This window comes from Leopardus geoffroyi, chromosome A1, assembly GCF_018350155.1.
Source record: "Leopardus geoffroyi isolate Oge1 chromosome A1, O.geoffroyi_Oge1_pat1.0, whole genome shotgun sequence".
Taxonomy (NCBI): Eukaryota; Metazoa; Chordata; class Mammalia; order Carnivora; family Felidae; genus Leopardus; species Leopardus geoffroyi.
In genome coordinates, this window is record NC_059326.1 from 108,736,468 (window position 1) to 108,759,029 (window position 22,562).

Consider the following 22,562-nt stretch of genomic DNA (forward strand, 5'->3'; position numbering starts at 1 on the left):
CGCATAATGCAGTTACTTCCCTGAGTGGGAGGAGTGCCAGGAGGTGCTTTTCTCCTCTGAACCTGGCAACCACTCACCTGCCACGCCCCTGGTTCCCTGCTTGTCGGCTCACACCTTTGCACCTGCTCAACCCTTGGCAAGGCTCCTCCAGACCCTCACAGCCCCTCTCACCTGAGATGCTAAGCCCACGGCGGAACACCTCGTACATGGTCCTGGCATCATCATAATAGTGGGTGAGCAGCTGAGGGCCATCTCCAATCACAGATCGCCGGGCCCCGCCACTGTCCTACGAGCCAAGCACAGTCCAGGGAAGCTGGCTGAGGCAGGCATAGGCATCAGGGGAGAGCACCGGTATGCAGCAGGCTGTACACGGCATGGATGCACACCAGGGCCACACAGTTGGGACTGGGACATGCTCTGTGTGCACTCACACACATGGCCTACACACACCTGGACGGTACACACACAACCTCTACACACACTCACACACATATGGCTGGTATACGCTTGACCTATATGCAGCTACACTCAAACACAGTTGGCTCACATACACAGGCCCAGTACACTGGTCTCCCATACATGCACACAGCACCTAAACACTGCGTGAACACACACAAAATGTCCATAATTTCAGTGACTGTTCAAATATACCTATGGTTCATTCATACAATGGAATGGTGAGTGTTGGCTAGAGTCAGGCTACCCTCTGGCATCAGGATCAGCCTGGAAAGGTGGCCTTCATCCCATCATCTGTTGCTGCTGTACCCCTAGGTTAAGAAAAATTTGGGTGCCATCCATCATTCACATAATAGCGTGAATTAGTTTGAATACTGGCTAAAGGTGCCTGTCCAGGAACACTCCTGCCCATGCCACATGACCCTTCTACGGCACGAATTCACCCTGTGTCTGCTTACTACTAAAAACAAAAAATAAATCTATGCTGCTCCCTCCAGGATCCTGGCCCATGGGCCTTTGTCCTTGCTGGCCTCTCAAAGTAAGTTATAATTAAAATTACCAAATAGTCTGGTGCTTTCTCTGTGTCACCTTACCAAATCCTTACCACAACTCAGGAAGCAGATACTCCTTTTATTACTCACCTGACAGTTGAGGACATTGAGGCTCAGAGAGTTAAGAAACTGCCAAGAACCATACAGCTAGTAAGAGGTATAGCCAGCCCTTCAGGGCTCCTGTATACCAAACGCCATACTGGTAATTACTCTGCTAGCCTGTTGGTAGCCACTCTCCACTGTCTAGCCACCCCATATGAATCTCCATTTCCCAAAGCCACCAGGTACAAGATCACATACTCACATCTTTGCACACATTCATGCCTTCTGCAGGAAAAGTGCCCTGAACATCCCCATCCTATCTAGACCTGCACCCTCTCCTAGTGGGCAAAAGTCTGCTATGCTCATGGTTGCCAAGATCAAGAGCAAAAAAGGCAAAAAGAGCAAAAAAGGTTGAAATGTATATGCAGCATGATAGCTTTTAAAAAGAGGGGCAAATATCTATTCGCTCACAGATGATCATTACTAGGTTTCCCTGGGGAAGAAAAGGTGGAAGCTCATCAGTCTATGACCTTTTTCCCTTTTGAAGTGTGAATATATTATCTATTCAAAATGAATAAAATTTAAGAAAAAGATAATTTTTAAAAAGGCAAAATAGGGGCCCCTGGGTACCTCAGTCAGTTAAGTGTCCGGTTATTGATTTCGGCTCACATCATGAACTCCCAGTTCACAGGATCGAGCCCCGCATGGGGCTCTGTGCTAAGAGTGCAGAGCCTGCTTGGATTCTCTCTCCCCCTCTCTCTGCCCCTCCCCACTCTCTCTCTCTCTTTCAAAATAAATGAATAAACTTAAAAAAAAGGCAAAATAAATGTCACAAGCTTAAGAAAGAAACAAATCTCACTAGTCCTTCTAGATTTAGCTGGAATACCCTTGTCCAGGCTGGGCCACTCCACCTTTCCTCCCCTTGGTGACCTTCTCTGTGAGTCCACGTGCTCTGGGAGGACAGGGATACGGGTGGGCTCAGTTCAGAGTCCCAGCTCCAGACCATGGCTGGGCACAGAGAGACTCTGGGAGGGAATTTATCCGGCAGCTCCTTGAGAACCTTAGGTTTTCTACTGAGGCACCAGTGAGCCAAGTCTTCCCACCCAAGAGACAGGCAAACTAGAGGCCTGGTGCAAGGCCATGATTGGGCTCTGCCCAGGGTTCAATTCCTGGGAGAGGCAGAGGAGCATCTAGCAGGAGACGCTGCTCAAGGCTACTGGGGGGCTTAGTGGTTCACTGCTTGGGGAAACCAAGATTCTCTGCACCATTTTAGGTAAAATCGGCTACAAGTTTGGCTTCTACCTTCAAGATACCTGTCCTCTGCTCACTCCTTTCCACAGCCCAGCCACTTCCACATTGCTCACCTCCACTTCCTCTGACTGCATCAGGAGGTCACACGGTGGTTGTAAGGCCTTTGGCCGGTGAGTGAACCAGTAGGCGAGGATGGCAGCCAGAGCACCCATACTCACAAGGGTGGTGGCTGAGAGGCTGCGGAAAAACTGGCCCAACTCGCCCAGCTCGGGCAGCCGCAGCAACCTCAGTATCTCTTGTGTCTGCATCTTCTCCAGAAGCGAGAGGATGAACTCTGTAGGAAACAAGAGGTAGGTGAGAGAGGAGAGCTGATGGCAGGCTAGGGAGGAGTCTGGTTCTGTCCTTCCATCTGTCTTGGATCACAAGTGACAAAATGACCTTGGCCAGGCCCTGGCCAAATACAGTAGGGCAGGCCCTGGGTTGGTTGGGGTGTACAGTCTTCTTGTGCAACACAGTGTATCCCTAGACAGGCCTGTCCAGGTGACAGGCCAGATCCCTTAGCGGTCACACTTGACAGTCAGACATCCGGCCCGGTTTTCCTGAGAAACATATGCTCAAGCCCTAGGCCATGGATGACAGATGTTTCCCTATCTTCCAGGAGCCAGGGAATGCTCTGAAAGCTCTGGAATTAATGCCTCCTGAGCCCCAGGGTTTGGGTGCTCTGCCTCTCCTCTGTGTTCATATTATTGTGCTTCTCTTTGCTCCTGGAGTATGAAAAGCACAGTGACCAGAATGAGTCGGTGAAGGGGTACAGGTTCCTCCCAGTCTACCTCAAAGTTCCCAGCACCAGGCCCTGATCCTGAGGGAGACAGAGAAAGGAAAGGGAGCAGAGCCCATGGACCCACTCTTACAGGTGCCTCTGGCCCTCATGACATGAGGGCAATCATCTCTCTGGCAAGGGTCCAGTGAGTGACATGGCAGGGCTTCCCCAGGTCTACATCCTCATCATATCATAGGCTCTTCTTGAAGAAAAGTTGGAGCCACAATGTTGCCAGGGCCAGAGGTGATTCTGGGGCCAACTTTGTGAGGAACAGCAAAGTTACCAAGAGCAGCCAGGGTGGGATCCAGGTACTGCTCCCTGGCCCCAGACTGCTGACCACTATGCACTACAACTCTGCATGGCCACTGACCAAGCACCAAGAGGCACAGCTGGCCCCACCATTAACTGGGCCCTTGGCCGTCCCCCCTGGGACCCAATCAGCTCATGTCCAGAGGACACAGAAGTGGCATAGGGGAACTGGCGGGAAGGGAAAGGAACCAAGGCTCAGAGAGAAAGGGCTCAGCAAAGTGCTGTGTGCACTTCTAGGGGTAACCAGCACTCCTTGTGACGTCACATAAAGTGGTCAGGACTCCATGCTTGCCCACCACAGTCCAAGTGGCGACAGTGGGCTGATGAGGGCATAGAGAGGATGCCCTGGGGTGGACAGTGGAAGTGTTGCTGTGAGAAATACTATTAACTAAGTTTGGTTCAAAGAGAGCAGGTCTCAGGAGCTGCCACGTTCTCCTGATGGCCACTAAATGAAGCAATGATGGCAGGGCAGACATATGGCCAGTTGGGCTAAGGGTCTTCACTTCACCCAGGACTGAGAGGCAGTGAGGATGGACCAGGCATTGGATGCTTTTATCTTCACTAGGGCATCTTCAGTGTCACTGCCCAGTAGGATTTGAGGCTACAAGCACCACATAATACCTATAGGTCTGCCAACCTAATGAGGGCTGGGTAAGCTCCAGGCTGCCATGCACCACTTATGGCCGCTCTCCTTACTGGCCCTTGACCTTTGGAAGCAAGACTGTGGTTTTCCTTTTTGGAAAACAGTGAGAAACCCAACAGCAGCTACTCTGCAGCCATAGGATATGAGCCAAACAGCAATTGCTTGACCCCGGAGAAAGGAGCAATCTGCTGAAATCCCAGTAAATAATATTTGTACTAAATTGTAACATTACCACATCAGAGATGAGATCAGTGATGTGGAAGTCACTGCAGAGAAAGCAAGTAAATCTTGATTCAAATCCCTTCTTCTCCACTTATCAGTGACACAAGGTTGCATATAACTCACCTCTCTGGACCTCCACTTGCCCATCTTTAATATGGGGACAGTATCACAGAGGTATTTACTCATACTGTGTCTGGCATAGTTAGAGGCACGCCATGACTAAACAGATGGTTAAGGGGTATGGTTGTCAGACCAAGGAGGCAGGCCCAAGCACCGGGCAGAGGTGGCTGGGCCCTGGATATGGTCCCTCAAGAGTTTATGCTCTATAGATGGCACAACAGGCTGTCTGAGTGTCTGAATCCTGGGAACACTCATGAACCACCCCCAGGTTCTAGCTGCCCCCTGGAGAGCAGAGAAAGTAAGCCCCCAGCCAGCCCTCACTAAATTCCTCACTGAGTTCATCATTCTCACTGAGTTCCTGAGCTGGAAACCCAGTTTTACTGGTAGCTTCCTTGAGCTAGATCAGTTTTGAGGCCATCCCACAGGAACAAATCACTCCTGGCATATCGATCACATTATGGTTCTGCACCAGCAAAGAAGAGGCCCAGCTATGGACCCCAGTGAATTCACCAAGGAAAACCACTCTGGGGAAGACCCTGGGCAGGCAGCCAGCTAGTTTCCTTGGGACATTTACTTCCCTAAGCTGCAGATGGGGAGACCAAGTGACAGCCCTGCCTATCAGAGAAATAACTCAGTACACATAGTGGAAAATCCGGATGTGTTCATCATCTCTTGGGGTGGGCTCGGAGCTCATTGACATTTCCTCTAATGGGCTGAACTGGTTCAATGGGCTGAGAAGCCTCTGACAAGCCTTAAGAGCTCAGCTGTACGGTCCCCCAAAATTTTAGAGAGAACCCTAGTCCTCGGCCATTGCTCATGGGCCCTGAGCTACAGCAGAACGTGGGTATCTGCAGCATTCGCTGATATCCACGGAGCACAGCCCAGAATGGCCATCCATCCATCTACCCACCCAACCCCCATTCACTCAGCAGACCCTCACATGGTCACCGCTCTCATCTAGATCAGTGCTGGACCCTGGGACAAGCCAGATGTGGGCCTGCCCTCCTCCTGGGCGACTCACGAAGGAGCGGACAGGGCTGTGCAGTGCGGTCTGGGCTGTGATTAGGCATGGGGAGCCAGAGAAGGTGCTCGGCACAGGCATGGGGAGTCAGGACAGGCTTCTGGCAGGGAGTCATACTGATGTTGAGATGGAAAGATGAAGAGGAAAGGGTGTCCTGAACAGAGGGAAGCAAACGTACAGAAGCTGGAGCTGACAGAGAGCAGAGAGCACTTAGCCAACTGAATATTCCACTCAGGAAATAAGGTCTGAGCCCAAGAAATCTTGTACAAAGGTCAATGCCACAAGTCTGAGAGGCTGGCCTCCTAGATATGCAAGTTCTCAAAAGTCACCAAAGTATCACAGGCCCCAGGAGAGGGAAGAACAGAACTTGTCTAAACTTGTTGAATTCCTGGTGTCCAGGAAGCCCTTGCTGAAGGTGGGAACACACAGACTCCACAGAAGAAGGTACTTGCCATCCACAGATACAGAGGGGGCAACTAGGGAAGCCAGGATCCAGGGCCCAGACCACAGCCTCCCATACCACTACCCCATCCCTGCCAACATTGGACCATCATATCCACACCTGTGGCCTCATTTGCAGTGGGGTTGAACCCACAGGTAACCAACTCCAGACCTGCTCAGAAAGGCCCAGGCCCAGGCTGCAGGGGAAGGAGGCAGCACAAGGCCACCAGAGCCTATGAAGTGGCATCAGGCAGTCAGGCCCCTTCGCTTCTTCTTCACTGTGCACACAGTAGGGGTGGGTCCCTCAGACCGTCTTCTCCTGGCTGGGACCTTCTCTCTAGATAACCCATTTGCCTGGGGCAATGGAGGGTGGTGGAGAAAGGGCTTGACTACCCACTCCTCCTCAGGCTCCTACTTAGGTACCCACCCTTAAGGAAGCATCTGAAGTGAATGTAGCAACTCTGGCCCTGAGGCTGGGCCTGCACTCCTCCCTGCTGGGTAGCAACCAAGGGAATCAGTGGTGCACATATCATGCTCCTAGGCTTGCTGACCTTCTCAGACATTCAGGGCTGCCTGCGTATACCCTTAGGTTCCCTGCAGACCTGGGAGCCACTGCAGGGCAGAGCTGCAAATCCAGGTCTTCTGAGGACACGGGCCTGAGAGCCAACCCACGCCACCAAACCCTTCGCATGGGGGCAGGGTAGAGTCAAGGCCTGGGGTCTGGTCTCATTTCATTATTTCAAAGGGCCTTGGCCTCCTCTGACCTTTACTCTCTCTCCATTAAGCTAGGGTGGGGTTTGGTGGTCCCTGGGATCCCAGCAAGAGCTGCCTCTTCCCATACCCCAGGAGGCTCTCCTAGTGGCAGCAGCATGGGATGTGGGATGGGGGTGGGCTGGGCAGCACCCAAAGGAATCAGTGGTGCACTGTTGCCAAGTGAGTGTTTGTAAATATTCAGCTGGCAGGAGGACCGCGCCCTCGGCACAAACTAGTCTCCTCTCCCCCGGCATATCCTATACCTCTTTGTCCTCTGGCACAGAACAGTTCAGGACCCCAAGTGGTGGCACAGGCTAGGGGACTGAGAGTCCCCCCTGCCCCTCCCCTCCCTGTACCATGTTCTCCACTGATTTGGGGCACATGCGAGGTGGGTGGTGAGTGGCATAGCTGTCAAAGCCCAGAAAGGGGAAGAATAGGAGGAAAGAAACTCTGGTGGGAAGCATATTGGCACCAAGGTGGCAGGGTGGCAGGGGTAGAGCCCCAAGGCACAGTCCCTGTTGGAGATGGCCCTGAGGCCCTTGGCTCAGATCCAAGAACCCTCGGCAGACCCAGCCTCCTAACTGCAGCACTCTAGACCTTCACAAGCTACCTAGATGGCTCTGTCAGGGCCACCTCCTAAACACCTCTCAAAGCTGACTGCTCCTCTTCACCCCCACAGCTCATGGCCTGGTCCAGCTACCACTAAGGGCAGTTCAGATTCCCACACCAGTCTCCTCATAGGCATCCCTGCTTTTAACCAGTGCTTACACTGATACCAAGGTTATTTTCCTGGTACACAGATAGGACCATGTCATGCTACTACTCAAAAACCTTCTCTGGCTCCCTACCACCTTAGGACAAAAGTCCAAACTCATCACGCCAGTACTGAGGGACTTTATGACTCTCAGATTCTTTCCTCCCCTTTAAATCACTCAGGTTCCCTCTGCATCCACCTGGAGTGGGGTGGGAGTTCTTGCAATGGGGTTCTGGGTCTCTGATGGTAGGCAAGCACAAGGCAAGCCACCAGATCATTAAAGAACCTCCTTAACTCTCAAAGAAAGGCTTCAAAAAGAAAATCACAACCTCTCCCAGGGCCCAGGGTCCCCAGAAAACAATGTAGGGAGAGGGCCCAAAGGTAAGTTCTGGTGCTGCACTGACCTGGTCTGAACCTTGACTCAGACTCTTGATAGCTGTATGACCTTGGACAAGTCACTTTATCCCTCTGGGCCTCTGCTCAAACAAGCCAATGGATAGACAGAGAGTGTGGTGCCAATCACACAGTAAATGAAACACTCAGTAGACAGTAGTTAGCTAACGCGGTTACTCCATCTCTTTGCCAGCCAGAAGGGCTCAAAGATAACTTGCAAAAGTACATGCATTTATACCCTACCTTTCCAGAGGGCTCCTGGCACTGGGGAGGCGGCTGAACTGGTCCCACTAGTACCAGCCTACCTTTATAAAGGGTATGTGGGGCTCAGGGAGAGAGCTTACCACATCTTGAGCAAGGCACAAAAGTGGCGAAGGCCCTGCCCCAAGTGTGCCCTCCTGGGGACAGCGGATGGCAACAGCCGCCTGCTCTGAGAAGCCGGGTGGTGGTGGAGGCGTTAGCAGTGGTGGCAGAGGCTCCCTGGCGGCCGTGGGAGCAGGTCTGGCAGGACCTGGGTACAGAACAGCTCTATGAGGAGCTGCTGCCCCCCCCCCTCCCCTTCATCTGCACATTGGGCAGCACTGGCTCAGATCAGCTTAGAGCCAAGCAACCCGCCTTAACCCCCACTCTGCCAGGTTTCCAGAGCTCCGTTCACTGCTTCTCCCCCACCTCCACTCTGTCTTCAGTCCTGGACGGGAGTTTGCCAAATGGGTTGCTTAAGGACAAAGCCTCTTTACACATCCATCCGTGACACCGATTAGGGGCCAGAGCCTCAGCCAGGGGCTGGAGACCTGCAGCCAACGTGACTGGCAGAGGTAGTAGGAAGTAGTGGGGAGTGGGGGTGGGGATGCCAGATGTCCGGCTGAGAGAGGCATCTAGAAGCCCAGGAGACTCCACCGCCAGCCTCTCCCAGGGACTGTCTCTACTCCCTGACCCCACAAGGTCACAACCTGTCTACTTGGGGAGAGGAAGGAAACTGGTCACAGTCCCAGATATAACACCTGCTCAGAGATGCTCTGGACACTCTGGACCAAGGATCAGGGTCAACAGGTCTCTTCTGCAAGACCCTAGTCCAGCACACCAGCCCCTCCTTAATGACTGCCCTTAGAGACACTGTTTCCTGGTTTGCCAGGGACTAGCCATCCTGGAGCCAGAATCCACACCCAGGCCTGTTGGAACCAAAGCTGATCTCTGACATCTCTCAGCACCTCTGGCAGACAGACTGGGACCAGAGGTCCCACAGACTCCCAGGGCCTCACTCCTGCAAGGTTTGTCTCCGTGGGGTTGGGGGGAGGGGGTCAGGTATGGCCATTTTTCACTCCTATTTTGGTGACCAGCATGTGGCTGGGCACACAGTAGCAACATGGTGGCCCCTGCTGAAGAGTAAAAGACAAGTCCAGGCCACAGTGGCCAGCTCACCACCCTCCAGGCCCTACCCAGAACAGGTGATTCCGAGTCTGCCAAGATGGACCCAGTGTCTACCCAAATCCGACCTACCTCCTCAGCAGCAGGACAGTCCCATGCCACAGTCCAGTGCTCTGAGCTCCCTTTTAAGGGGCTGTGTGCACAACTTGCCTGGTGAGTCTAGAGTTCACAGACCTTGCAACACTTTGCCTGCGGCTGATGGAGCCTCTATTGCTCTCCCCACCACATGGGGCAGGCCCTGAGGGGAAGTTCCTCCCGCCTCAGTAGCCCCCACCTAGAATCTGGCAGGTGCCTATCTCCGCCCGCAGGTCCCATCCTCCTCCAATCCACCTAGAAGAAGCTTTAAAATACGTACAAATGCCTGAGGACTCAAGTTCTGTTCACAAAGCTCCTACCTCATCCTTCTTACCAGGATCCCTACGTTTCTCTAGTCATCTTCAGAGATGTTTTAAAACAAGACAAAATCTTCATTTAAATGCCTCTCAGGGCAGCTTTCAGAGCAGGAAATTCAGCAGCCATGACCAAGGTCCTGGCTGATGGAAAGCCACACAGGGTGCTGGGGACACAGTCACAGCAGCAGTTCCATCCCAGGAAGTTTGTGGCCCCATCACTAGGTTAAGAAAAGCACAGATCTTACCATCATACCTGTGCGGCCCTGACATGCAGACACGCAAACACAGCAGCCCACCCTTGGCCCACGTATCTACCCGGTCCTCACAGATATTCATGCCTATCTCTACTATGTGAGGCTTTCTCTCCATCTTCCTCTTGGGTTTTAATTAGAGTCACAGAACCACAGATGATTGGGGCAGAGATGGGGCCCAGGGCCTCCCCAACCGGGGAAGTGCCAGGGGAGACACACTGCACATCCCCCAAGAGGCTAGGATGCAGGTTGCTGGGTTACACAGCAACTCACCCGCCGAGCTTCCCCAGGGAGCCTGATTATAGCTCCAAAGGCTCAATTTAAGCCCTTTCGATGTGGAAAAGTCCACCTACAGTTGGCTGTGCCTGACTGCTGAGGAGGGCCACCACCTGTACCTGCTAGCCCGGACTCACCGTGAACATGCCTCCCTTTAGCAATTCATTCAGTGCGAGAAACAGCCTTCACTGCCCTCTGATACCTCCCCACCTTCCTCCCACCATGCCGGCACCTTTAAAGAATCCCACTCACCCTAAGCCCTGGTCAGGGAACATGGGCCCACATTCCTGACGACAACACCAGGAAGCCAGGCTCAAACAACACTTTCAGGAACTTAAAAATACAAATAACCTTGAGGACAGTGGAGCGAACAGAAACACAGTGTCTTTCACAAGCTCTGAGATAAACATTGTCCTTACCATGAATCGGGCACAACTAAAATTTCAGAGCAAAGAGGGGGCATCAGAGGCTAAAACTGGCAGAAGTCCCTATGGAAATATTTACCGAGTATGATAACCAGGGCCGATGGTGTGGATGAGCCTCAGCCTCATTGCCCTTCCTTCCACACCAAGCCCTGGGACAGCAGGCAGGACTCGGGGATGCTGGTGAGGATCATGAGCACTGCACAGGCAGAGGGACACCCCCTGGCCAGGCCCCACTGTGCAGGAAGCCAAATCCTGTGGCTGCAACATGATCCTTTCCCCTCCCAGACAGTCCGTGTTAGGACTGCCAGTGTCCTGGCTTCAGGAGCAGTGATCCATTTCCGTCACCGGCCCACGCTGAGGACATACTGTGAACCCAATAGGTTCAAGCTCAGAAAGGGACCAGAGGCCACTCCTGGCAGGGCCAGGGTCTTAGGGCTCACTGCAGATGGCCGCGGCCCAGGATGTGACCTCCTCCAACAGGGGTTCTGCTAAGATAGGGTTGTGGTGACTGAGGTGGGGGGACGAGAGGGATTTGCCCACCTGCTTGTTCACTCAGGAGCACTCAGGGACACCCTGCTCAGGAAGGAATGCACAAAAGACAGGACCTGAGGCACATCCTTAATCAGGAATAGGGAGGAAGGTGGGAATTGGGAGCAAATGGAAAGGAGTGTTCTGAGAAGGGGATAGACTGATAAAAGTGGGTTGGTAAGTTGCAGAAACAGCCTGTAAGATTTTGAGGCTCCTAGGAAAGTGGCAGGAGTCTGGTTGCATTGAGGAAAGGGACAGGAAGCTGAGGCTGGGAGGATAGCATTTAGCTGCAGAAGAAAAAAGACTTGGTACTTGTATATAAGCCTCATGCCTTCAGTGTCACAGCCATCAGCTAAGAGAACCCACCAGCTCCTAGTAACCTGGGGTTTTAAGATGCATAAGTGCCCCCCACCTAGCAAGCTGTACCCCTAGAACTCTGCTAAAGGGGCTGCTACTGTAGCCAGGAGCCAACAAGACTCCATTCCAACCATTCTAAGTGTCACTGTTTTTTCACAGAACAGACAATAAGCAGAGAAGAGAGAGTTTTGCCTTTGGTTAAAAGTAAATTTTCTGGAAAATTTGATAAATAGCTTAATTTTCTGGCTCCCCCATACTATGACAAAGTTTCTCTTCAGAATGCCACAAAAAGAAACAAATCCACGTTTCACTTAGTTCAGTGGAAGGCTATGCCTGTCAGTGGGACCTTGCCACTTCCTGATTCATCCCTCTGGAGGTCAGGGTCACACAGCAGCCGTCTCTCACTGCCCTAGGGCCGCAAGGTCCTGTTGTTGGCCACTGAGAGCCACTGGTGTCCACAGGGTTAATATCAGGGCTCAAGTGGCCCAGCCCTCAGCTGGGCAGGAGCACTGAGAACTCAGGCCTCCTTTTCAAGGCCAGGATGAATGGGGAATATGCAAATGCCCGCCTCCTGAGGAGTGCAAGGGAGGGCCTGGTGCTGTATCTTTCCACTCTGGGCCTGTCACATGAAAGGGTGTGTATTCCTGCGGCTGGCTCCGGGCGCCAGACTGGGGCTGTTCTCACCAGAAAACAAAAATCTCTTTCAGACCAAGCGAAAACGAGGCCCTGGCTGGTCCAGGAAGGCTGTTGGACGTTGTTCACACTGACCCACCGAGAGCAACTATCACTTGGATTCTCACTGAACCCACCACCTTTCCAGATGGAGCCAGAGGCCTCTGTGGCCCCAGGGAAAGAAAGCACTGTGTTGGGTCGGAGTGGGTGGCACCAAGAAGTAGGATTGGCTCGTTCTGAGGATCTGTTCATTTTGCCCCCTTTCGAAAATAGAAATGGCTGGATCTAAGGTCACCGCCTTTTATTTATGAGGGAACTTTGGTAATTTTCATAGTGTTGATGATTAAACATGGAGAAAGAAAAGGGAAGAAAAATGTAATGGCAAACGAAAGAACTTGCAGTGCCCAGAAAGGACTTTTAAGAATGGAGGCCACGTGCATCCTCTGCCCACCTCGCCAGGAACTGCTGCCACACTGCCCTCAAACTGTGGGTAGGGTTTACGGTAAACCAGAGCCCAGCGTGCGAGATCACAAGCTTCTGGGACACTCCAAGGCTTGGACTCCATCCTCAACAGAGGCCCCATGACAAGATCAGACATCAATTTTGTTCAGACTTCCAGAGGCCAGAAGAGCTGCTTTTCTGACACCTGGGGGTCACCAGGAGCTGTCCATTAACCAGAGTACAAACCTAGTACCTTATGAAGTATGAATGCTACTCAGACTCCCATTAACAGGAGACAGTGACACAGGGAGACCTCAAACACACACATGGTGGTTTAGCCTGAGAGGAAATCTAGGACAAAAACACTTGAGGAACTGATTCAGAACCAACAGGAGGTCTGGTGGCTGTTCTGCTGATTCCCTGCAAGCCAACGGAAACAGGCCTGGTCAGCTTCTCAGCCCAAAGAAAATGCCCATCTCTGATGAACATCCATTGCTGTTCCCTCCTCAGGTCTTTCATCTGTAAGTTGAGGCCAACAGTACCCCCATGAAGCCAAGAGGCCAGGCATGTCTGTGAGTGTTCAGGGAGCTACCCCGAGGGGAACAGAAGGTCAGAGGAAGGAGAGGAGCAGGAGGGGAAAGGACACTTCAGTACAGATGGAAAGGGTGCTTCATGGGTCTCAGCCTTCCCTGATGTCTGACCCGTGGCAAGGGATAGGGACATATGTACACACACCTCTCACCAGCCCACTGGCCAGGAAAAGGCCTGCCCTCCCTTTCTCTCCACCACTCCAAGATGAGCTAGGCTTGTGGGGAGAGACTGTAGGCAGGGTGGGGGGCTGAGTAAAGGTGAGTTGAGGGCATCTCCAAGAGAACCATGTCCAACCCATCTGCTAGAAGGCACTATCACCGTTAACACTGAAGCTCGCCAGACACTAAGCAGGGTCCTGGGGTTTAGGTGGCTTCATGCAACCTCAGCTCTAGGGGCCATAGCAGAGGAGCCAGAAGCACTGCCCTTTCCAAAGTTAAGGATTCACTGAAGGTCTGGATGGGTCCCGGTGAGTCCCCCTTCTCCGTGTTGTTAACTGCCTTCATCTCATTGGCCTCTAGAGCCTCGCCATCCAGCCTCTGGCCAACTTCCCTGTCCAACCTTACTGGCAGGCCCATATTTTATCCTGCTGCCCAGTCTCTGACTGACCTCACTGTCCCTCCCAGTGGCTCTTATGCCTATTCGACAGGATCTGCAGGCACTGCCCAGAATGGTCTATAGCCAAGGCTGGGCCAGGGGTTAGTGGTCAGAAGGACACTGACTGGAGATAGTTAGCCCCAGCAGCAATCCACATGCTGGAGGGTACCAAAGGGCCTTGTAGCAGGGCTGAGTCCTGGTTGGTCCCTTGGGATCCACCTCCTGTACCGGTGGGCCAGGCTGGTGTAGTGCACTGGGAGTAGGGTGGGATGCCTGGTGTTGGTTAGTGGGCTTGGTCCCAGAGCTGCCCGTTTGACCTGGGCCTGTCTGTCCTCTCTCTTTCCTCCAATAATCATCAATCACTGGGTCTGTTCCTAGCCCCAAAAGGTGTCATTCCAGATTTGCTTGTCCCTGGGTCTGAAAACAGAGATGCTGATTGTTCCCTCACTGGTACTATCCTGGCCTGGCTTCTTGCTCTAAAGCCCCAGAAGACATCTATCTCAGAATGCAGGCCTGAATGGGCAGATGGCAAATCAGAAGCCAGCACCCCCCTCCCCCACAACTATTCTCCATAGACAACCCCAGCCAAACACCTGAACTAGCTGTCAGAAAAGGAAAGATGTTTCTGGGAAGAACAAGTAGGTAAGTACAGGTGGGACTTTTTGGGATCTAAAAATCCTTCAGGCTCTGAGATTACAGGTTAGGTCTGAGAACAGATAGCTGAGTTTGGTTCAGAATTTGTCCCAACCCACTTCCCATCTTTCCATTTCTGCCTGTCACAGGCCCCAAGCCTCACATGAATCAAAGGCCACAAAAAGGAACAAGGTCTGGGAATGACTACACCCACCATGAGCTCCCAGAGCACCCAAGCCTTGGTGGGAGACCAGCCTGGGCATCCTGAAGGACACTCCAAGAGCCCAAAGTAGCATTCCTGAAGCCCAATGGGTGGCTAGTGACGATTCTGGCCATGCCAATGCAGGAAATGGGGCCATCACACCAGACCATCAAGTGAGCTGAGGACCGTGATTAAGGCCTCCTGTCTGCTGTACTTGGTCAGAGCTCCCACCCTACTGGAGCTCTAAGGAAACAAAATACCTCACCCTTAGAGAAGAATACCTTCCAGAAAACCAATCAGCTGCAGGTATGGGTTTGGTCCTTCCCTCCTTCCGTTAGCAAAAACTTTTGGAGCACCTTCTTCTGTTCTGGGTTCTTAGCACTAACGGTTCCCCCGTAAAGGCTGACCTGTCCTGCCTGAGAGGAGTTCATGCCTGCTTTCCCCTACTGTTTCTACCACACTGGCATCATCCCCAGTTGGCACCTAGTAAACACACAAGATCTATTATTTGCTAATTGATTTGTGGTAAGAGAATGGCTTATAAAACACATCATTATTAAAATAAATTATTCTCATGGAATTCTTCATATTATTCATTTATGCAGTAAACAACAGCTCACACTGTGCCCAGCCCCAGACTGGGGCACAGAGAGAAGAAACTCTGGCCCTGCCCTCTAGGAGATCATACTATAGGAGGCCCAAAACTGCAGTTCAGTGGGAGAGGTGCCACTAGCCATGGCTTGTAGATGTGCAGGGGTAGTGTCACCTTGGCCACCCACATGTCCAGTTTGGGCTATGTTTCCTTGAAGCAGCCACTGTACAGAACAAAGCCCAGGATGCCTGGCTTCGTATTCTAGGGCCTGCAGAACCCAGCCCTGATGACCTCACTCGCCTAGCTGAGTTTGGCCACAGTCACTCCTATGACCAGTCTTTCCTCAGACTAGTCCTTCTGCCTGGAATGCCTTGTTTCCCTACTCCCTTTCTGCACATCAGAACCCTGCACCTGCTTTAAGGAAGGCCTAGCTTGAATTAACATTTATTTATTTATTTTTTTCAACGTTTATTTATTTTTGGGACAGAGAGAGACAGAGCATGAATGGGGGAGGTGCAGAGAGAGAGGGAGACACAGAATCGGAAACAGGCTCCAGGCTCCGAGCCATCAGCCCAGAGCCCGACGCGGGGCTCGAACTCACGGACCGCGAGATCGTGACCTGGCTGAAGTCGGACGCTTAACCGACTGCGCCACCCAGGCGCCCCTTGAATTAACATTTAAAGGGCCCTTTCCTATGTGCCAGCCCCTGCTCTCAGCACTTTATGTCTGTCCTCTCTTCAAACCCTCCCCCTTCCAAGGACCACTCCCTTACTTGTGCCCACGGACAAGTCTGCTGGAGGGCTCATGCCCTGGCTGCTCATGTCTGATGGTTCCTCCCTGGACTGGAAGTCTGAGGGTATGGTCTGGCTCATAGCTCTTAGGAGTTGCTTCACCCCTGAACCTCCCTGAGTCTCACTGCGGCATTTTTTAAATGGGGATAACAGCACCACAGTGTTGTGGGGAAGATTAAAGGAAAGGTTGGGGAATTGTAGAACACAGGGCTTGACACATGGTAGGTGCTCAGGGAAACAGCAGTCAAATCAGCATGTTTGCAACAACACTTCCCCTCATAAAAACAACCCCCTCCCACATTCCATAAGTATGTGAGTGCCTACTATGTGCCACGCTAATCACATGGCTAATTACAAAGTGCAGCTTGTGTTATACAAATGCCTATAACTTTTGCCTCTTTTTGCAAACAAGCCAGAGCCTCATGCTCACTTACTCTGCTTGATGTATGTATGGAATAGTCCTGGGTCCCATCTGGGCCTGAAGCTGAGCCAAAGTCAGCCTTCTGAAGGTCAATCTAAGGGCCCTTGTAATCACATGGGACAGGAAACCAGCCAGAGCTGAAAGGCCCAGTTCTGCCGCCCTCTGGTGTTGGTGTGCTGTCACTGGTATGACTCTTGTATCCTACCACAGGCTGGGGAGGATAAGGTGCTGAGGTGAGAATTCTCCTACAGAGCAGTGCATCATGTGTAAATCCAAATTTTCTTTTGTGAGGCATGCCCTCAGCTGTTCTGCCTGGAGCTCCACAATATTTACAGGTCCTAAGTGCCTTCTTGGGCCCCCTATAATGGCCCCAGATCTCTTATCAGTCCTCTATACTACTGGGAGCCTGGAATCAGTGGGGGAAGATTTGATGGGGTTGAACTGAGCCAAGCTGTGCAAGCCTGCATCTTACTTGGACACTTACAGCCAGATGGCTGCCACACCAGTCTCTGCCACCAGAGCCAGCCCTCATTCCCCACGGCCACAGCTGAGGGTTCCTACTTTCCCCTCCAGGAGCCCAGCCTCAACCTGAGCCACATCTAATCTCATCCAAACCATCAACAGCCTCTCTGAACCCTACCAGCCTCCATTCTCCCCCTGCTGGCACAGCCTGGCCAGTGCACCTGAACAGGGAGCTTCTCTACAGGCTAAAGAAACCTCCTCTCCTCCAGAATCTCCAGCTATCCAGACTCCATCTTCCTCCCACAATCTAGGTCCCCTAGGCACAAGGCTCTGAAGACCCACTCGTCTATAATTCTTCTTGCACACCTTTGCTGACCTGATGTTCTCTACCTGCCTCTGACAAACACCCCTCTATGCCACAGAAGCCTATTAAGATGTCACCAATGGTCAGGCATATGGTTGAGCAGAATAGACCTTGTCTATTCTGGCATGGTGCTGCATCAACCTAGAGAAAGGGACACCCTTTCAGAAATTCATCCACTAACTGGGGTACCTCTTTCTGCTTTGCCCAGTGGTGCCGGATGGCCAGGCAGAAATGGCAATCCATTGCTCCCACAGTCCTGAGAACTCATGACACTGAAAGCAACCAGGTTTTCCCAGGCCAGGCACAGCATCTGACTCAGGCTGGATCTATTTTATTTGTTTCCTTGTTTACTACTCAACACACAGGTGGGACCTGGGCTGGCCCAGGACTCAGTACAGGTCTCTCCAGTGCGGAATAGGAAAGATGCAGCTCTTGCTCTCCTAGGGCTCAGAGCACAAGGCTGCCTCGCCCAGATGGAAAGTTCTTCCTCCAGGTATCTTCCTCCTACCTTTTCACATTGTCTCCTCCCTGCAGCCCCTTGTAGGCAGTCCTTGTCTCCTTAGAGCCAGAATGGGTGGCAAAAAGCACATACCTCTACTAAAGAGTGACATCAGCTTGAGGGTCCTCTCCTCTTTCTAGCTGAGCCAAAGGGATCTGACAGCTTCCTAGGAACCCTGGAGATCACAAGGCCGAACGTATTGTCAGTCTTAGCCTAGGAGTTTCCTCTCTCCCCACAGAAAAGCTGGGGTCTAGACAAAGTACCAAGCACGGTGGACACATGATCTGGGAGTGCCCTAACATGATTGTGGGATGTTTCATCCAGTGATCACTACTTAGTCACTCACTCTGGTGCCAAATGTGGCATCTTTGAGGAATTTCCTGTTTTGCATTGAGGAGCTTGCCCTCTATGGAAGCAGCTGCCACCTGTACCAAGAGTCACCTTCCCTGACCACTCCAGGGCCTCTGTACAGTCATTCAGAGAGGCATGTGACCACTTTGGGAAATACTCCACAATGATGCAGGACAGAAGGTCAGTTTGAGTCAATGTCTGCTGAACCCCAATTTCAGACAAGGACCCAACACTGTAAGGGGCTTTATCTCAAAGGCTGCTGATTACGCCCAACACATGTGGCCCTGTAGTCTCCAGATATCTTCTTGCAGCTGCAGGAGACCAAGGTTCCATGGCTTGGTGAGGGCCTACTAAGGGTAAAGCAAAGGGTCCTGGCACTAGGGAAAGGCTTGGAGACCATCACTCAGTAAATGGTGGCTGTCGCTATCACCATCATCATCCTCATCATTATTTTGGTAACTCCTGCCCCTGACCTGTGAGTCCAGCTCCGGCTCCGACCTTGCCTGCTAGATGAGCACATCAGGCCCAGAGTGGCCCTGCATGGCCTGTCCTCAGACACCAACAGACAGAAGGAGCTTAGGGAGCTGAAGGGATTAGAGAGGCCTCACTCACTCCCCGGCTCAGGGGAAGTGTCCCTGTGGCCCAACTCAGGGCAATGGGGGGGGGGGGGGTCGGTGATCACCTAGCCCACCAACCAGGTTTCAGGCCTTATACCACCATGCACTTAGCAATGATTGATCAATTAAAGCCTCAAATCAAATCCCACTCTGCCAGATATTATCCATGTGACACTGGGCAAGTCAATTACCTCTGAGCCTCAGTTAGAAAGGGAAAGTGCCACCAAACTCCTAGTATTTGCTGTGAATATTAAATAGTACATGTAACGTTTCAGGTAAGGATTTCAAAACGGTTGGATTCCCCTTCTTTGGCTCAAAAAGAACCTTATGACCTCTGAAGCTGCAGTTTGAATGTGAATTAACATTCACAGAGTATTCACTTTAGACTAGATCCCTTTTAAGGCCAGTTTAAGTTTCAAACACTTCACATACCTTATCAGGCTTAAATCTGCACATGGGCAGTCTGATGTGGAGACCCTTTAGTGGTATTATACCCTGGAGGAACCCAACGCTCTCAGAGGGGACTGGCTGGTGCAGGCAGCAGAACTGGTGGATGAACAGGCCTGTGGTGAGACCCCAGGTGTGTGTAGGGGGGTGAGGGGAGTGCTGGGCAGGGATTCACAGGGGGTCCTTACTGCTTCCTAAGAGAATGTAGGGGCCAGGCGCTCACTCCTGTGAGGGGGAGGGGAAAGGCCCAGGAGCAGTGGGGACACAAACAGTGGGTAGAGCTGAGGAATCAGGTAAACACCTCCGTTACAGAAATCTAGTTAAGATTTCCGGCTCAAGGGTGGGCAGTGAGGGGTCTTGAGGAGACCCCTGACCACGATCAGAAGCCCCAGGACAGTGCTGGTTATGTCGCTGACTTGCGGCAAAACGTCAGGCACCAACAACCTCTGTTTCTGGACACTAGGGATGGGCAAGGATGCCCTACGTGTCCCTTGCGGTACGAGTGGGCTCGGCCTAGTCTTGATCACCGGTGGTGCTCCCTTAAGGGGAGAGGGTGCGAGAACCCGAGGGAGGCTGTTGTGATGTCCTGAGAGCCAGGTCCCTCATTTCCGAACATCCAGCTGCTTCCCAAACCCTGACCCAGAGCCCGCCTGGGAGGCCAGGGTGGCGAGAGAGACTTGAAGGGACTGCTCAGAGGCCGAGACTGGGAGCTCACCTCCACCCGGAGCCAAGACCCTACAGCGCGCGGGGGATGGGGGTCTGGGACGAGGACAGAATGGGGACTTACCCGCGAATAGCCAGAGGGAGCCCCCGGAGACGAGGAAGAAGGTCAGCATGTCGATCAGAGGGGCCCGGCCTGGCCCTGCACGGCCTCCTCGGCCGCAGCCCCGCAGCCCCGCAGCCCCAGCAGTCGCCTCGCTGCTGCCGCCGCCGCCGCCGCCGCCGCCGCCGCCGCCGGGTATTTTTAGCCCCCGCCCCCCGGCTCCGCAGCGCCCCCCCTCTCCGCGCCGCTGCGGAGTCTTGGCGGGAGGGGGAGGGCGCGGCGCGCGCTCTGCACCGGAGCCCCCCAGGCCGCCTTGCAACCTGCCGAGTCCCTGGCGCCCCCAGTGCTCAGAGCCTCTTCGGAACCGCCGAGGCCCGGGAGGGGGAGGGGCCGGCCGCAGCGCCGACCAGCCCTCTGCGCCCCCGCCCCCCAACGTCAGGACTAGGCGTTCTGGGGAAACGGGCAGAAGAGGGGCGCACGGGAGACGAGCGGCGGAGCGTGAACCGCGCTCACGCCACCGCTGCGCGACCCTTTCTCCGCGTGCCCCTGCCTTTGATTGCTGGGCAGTCTTGGGTGGCAGAAGGGTTGCAGTCACCTGTTCTAGGAGGCATGCTGCCTGTGGGCCGGTTCCCGCTGACGCGGACGCCTCCCAGGACCCAAGTTTACAGACACCAGGTGCCCATGGGTGCCAAATTCGCAAGCCAGAGAAGAGAGGGGTGGTCCGTGTAGGCTCTGGCAAACGAATTTCTAGGCCTGATTAGGGCCCAAATTCCTTGGGAACCCCAGACTTCAGATCTTCCCTTCTGGGAAGGTTGAATCTGAGGCCACCCAAGGTCACAGGAGGCTCCATGTAGTCACAACCTGCCACGTGGGTCACAGGAGGTCACAGGAAACCACATGGAATCACAGGTGTTTCTTGAATACACAGGCAGTCATGGTCTTCATACATACCTATTTATGGCACATGAGGTCTCAAGAAGCCCCCCATAGCTACAGGGAATGGCTACACAGCCACCCACAGCCACATATGGCCACTTTACTGGTTGAGGGGTTGGACACCTTCTGTTTCAGTGTCTGGGATGGAAAGAGGAAGTCCAGTTGTACCTTCTTTTGAAAGAATAACTAGAATAAATTTAGATATCCTGGTGGGTTCTACACCTACACCTGGATTTCAGGGCCACCTCCTCCCAACACTCTTGCTGTTCTTAAATGTGCATGTCCCACCAGGCCTCCAGCACCGAGGACAGCGCTCAAGCAGTCCTGTCCAGAATATATGCAATCCTCCCAGGCCAGGCACTAGCTGACCCAGGGAGAAAAGGTTAGAAAACCAGAGAACAGAGATCAGGTGGCAAAGAATGGAAGAGCCAGAGATTTCTTCAGACCCACCAGAGACCACCTGCCCTATGTGCGCATGTGCTCAACAACTTAGCCATTAGGGTGTGAATTTGTACAGGAGCCTGCACCTGCAGTACCAGTATATGGCATACGTCTGCCCAGGCCTGTCCATAGACACCTGTAGGTGAAAGTGTACATATGTGTGCCTCTGAGACAATTCCCATATTTACAGTAGGATCTTCCACCGTCCCCATAGCAGGATCTGGACTCCTGGTAGAGATGCTCCTGCTGGAACTCAGGCACAACCTGGCAGGGACTTTGATGGAATCTCTCATGCTCCAGGTTTGGAAGGCACCTCCAAGAGGATGTCACATGGCTATCAGAATCCCGCACCCCCCACCCCTCCAAAATCCCACTGGCAGCAGACTAACTGAAGCCCTGCTGGTGCTCATAAGGAAACCTAAGGGGAACCAGAAGGCTGGGCAACAAGAAAGTATCTCTCCAGATCAGATTAGTCTAGAGAGATCGTCAGACAATTTCTCCATAGGGCAGGGAGCCAACAAAGAACTTCTCTGTAGAGCAGGAGGCCCAGAAGACATGCCGCTAGCCCCAGGCCCAGCCTTCCTCTACAACACTCAGCTGCAGAAGTGCTCCAGTCCCTTGCATGGCTCCTGGCAGCCTCTTCTCCAGAGTGATGTCATGGGACACATTTAGTCTGGCCTCCTGCAGGATGTCGCATCCAGTTACTCTTCCTACAGATGTCTCTGCTACTTGTGAATATTTTAATTCAAAAAGATGTGCTTGAGCTGTGATAGATTACAGCTTAACTGAATATTTTTCAAGCATGGCCTATCTCCACCTACTCCTTGGGGTGGGGGGGGGGATTCGAAGACCATGGGCCTGGCCGTGGGATCATGGCCAGGTATCTTTCCTCTTTAGGCTTATTCCTGCCACTGGCTACAGAGACTTGTTCTTTTCTGTCTTTGGTTCCAGAGATCTCTTTCCCCCTCTGTGGGTGGATATCTATGGACCTTCTGTGAACTTCAGCAGTTGTGACACTGAGGCATCCAGATTGCATGGGTAGCAGCCATGGAACTCAGCAGGAGGGGACCCAGGGCCCAGAGATACCTAGGCCAGCCTGGAGGACCCTTGGACTTCTCTGTTAGTAAGATCAGCCACAGTAGTGGTCAGCTCGGTTCACATCTATCTCCTCCCAGATCAGCACCTCTGACAGAGCAGGCAGGTGGGATCCTGATCATGTTTTCAAATCCTGGCACAGGGTCTGATCCAGAGAATACAGAGAACAGTATATTCTTCAACAAAAGACTGAAGTCCAGCGAGCAGAAAATTTGCCTCA

General features: G+C 52.8%; 1 protein-coding gene across 6 annotated transcripts in view; it reads right to left on the reverse strand.

Moving 5' to 3' along the window:
- The window catches only part of ACSL6 (acyl-CoA synthetase long chain family member 6), a 60,833-nt gene extending 40,596 nt beyond the window's left edge, over nucleotides 1-20,237 (reverse strand). Inside the window, exons 1-4 of one of the 6 annotated variants that reach the window (XM_045488100.1) lie at nucleotides 19,895-20,236; nucleotides 17,786-17,867; nucleotides 2,414-2,634; nucleotides 172-286 (exon numbers count right to left, since the gene is read on the reverse strand). In XM_045488100.1, coding sequence (XP_045344056.1) covers nucleotides 172-286; nucleotides 2,414-2,634; nucleotides 17,786-17,804 — 355 coding nt within the window. In that variant the 5' untranslated portion in view covers nucleotides 17,805-17,867; nucleotides 19,895-20,236. Of the gene's footprint in view, nucleotides 1-171; nucleotides 287-2,413; nucleotides 2,635-8,120; nucleotides 8,258-10,372; nucleotides 10,397-10,624; nucleotides 10,737-17,785; nucleotides 17,868-19,894 lie in introns of those variants that run through there. The other 5 variants (XM_045488095.1, XM_045488088.1, XM_045488110.1 and 2 more) reach the window with 5 other exon arrangements.
- Nucleotides 20,238-22,562: the final 2,325 nt, after the last annotated feature.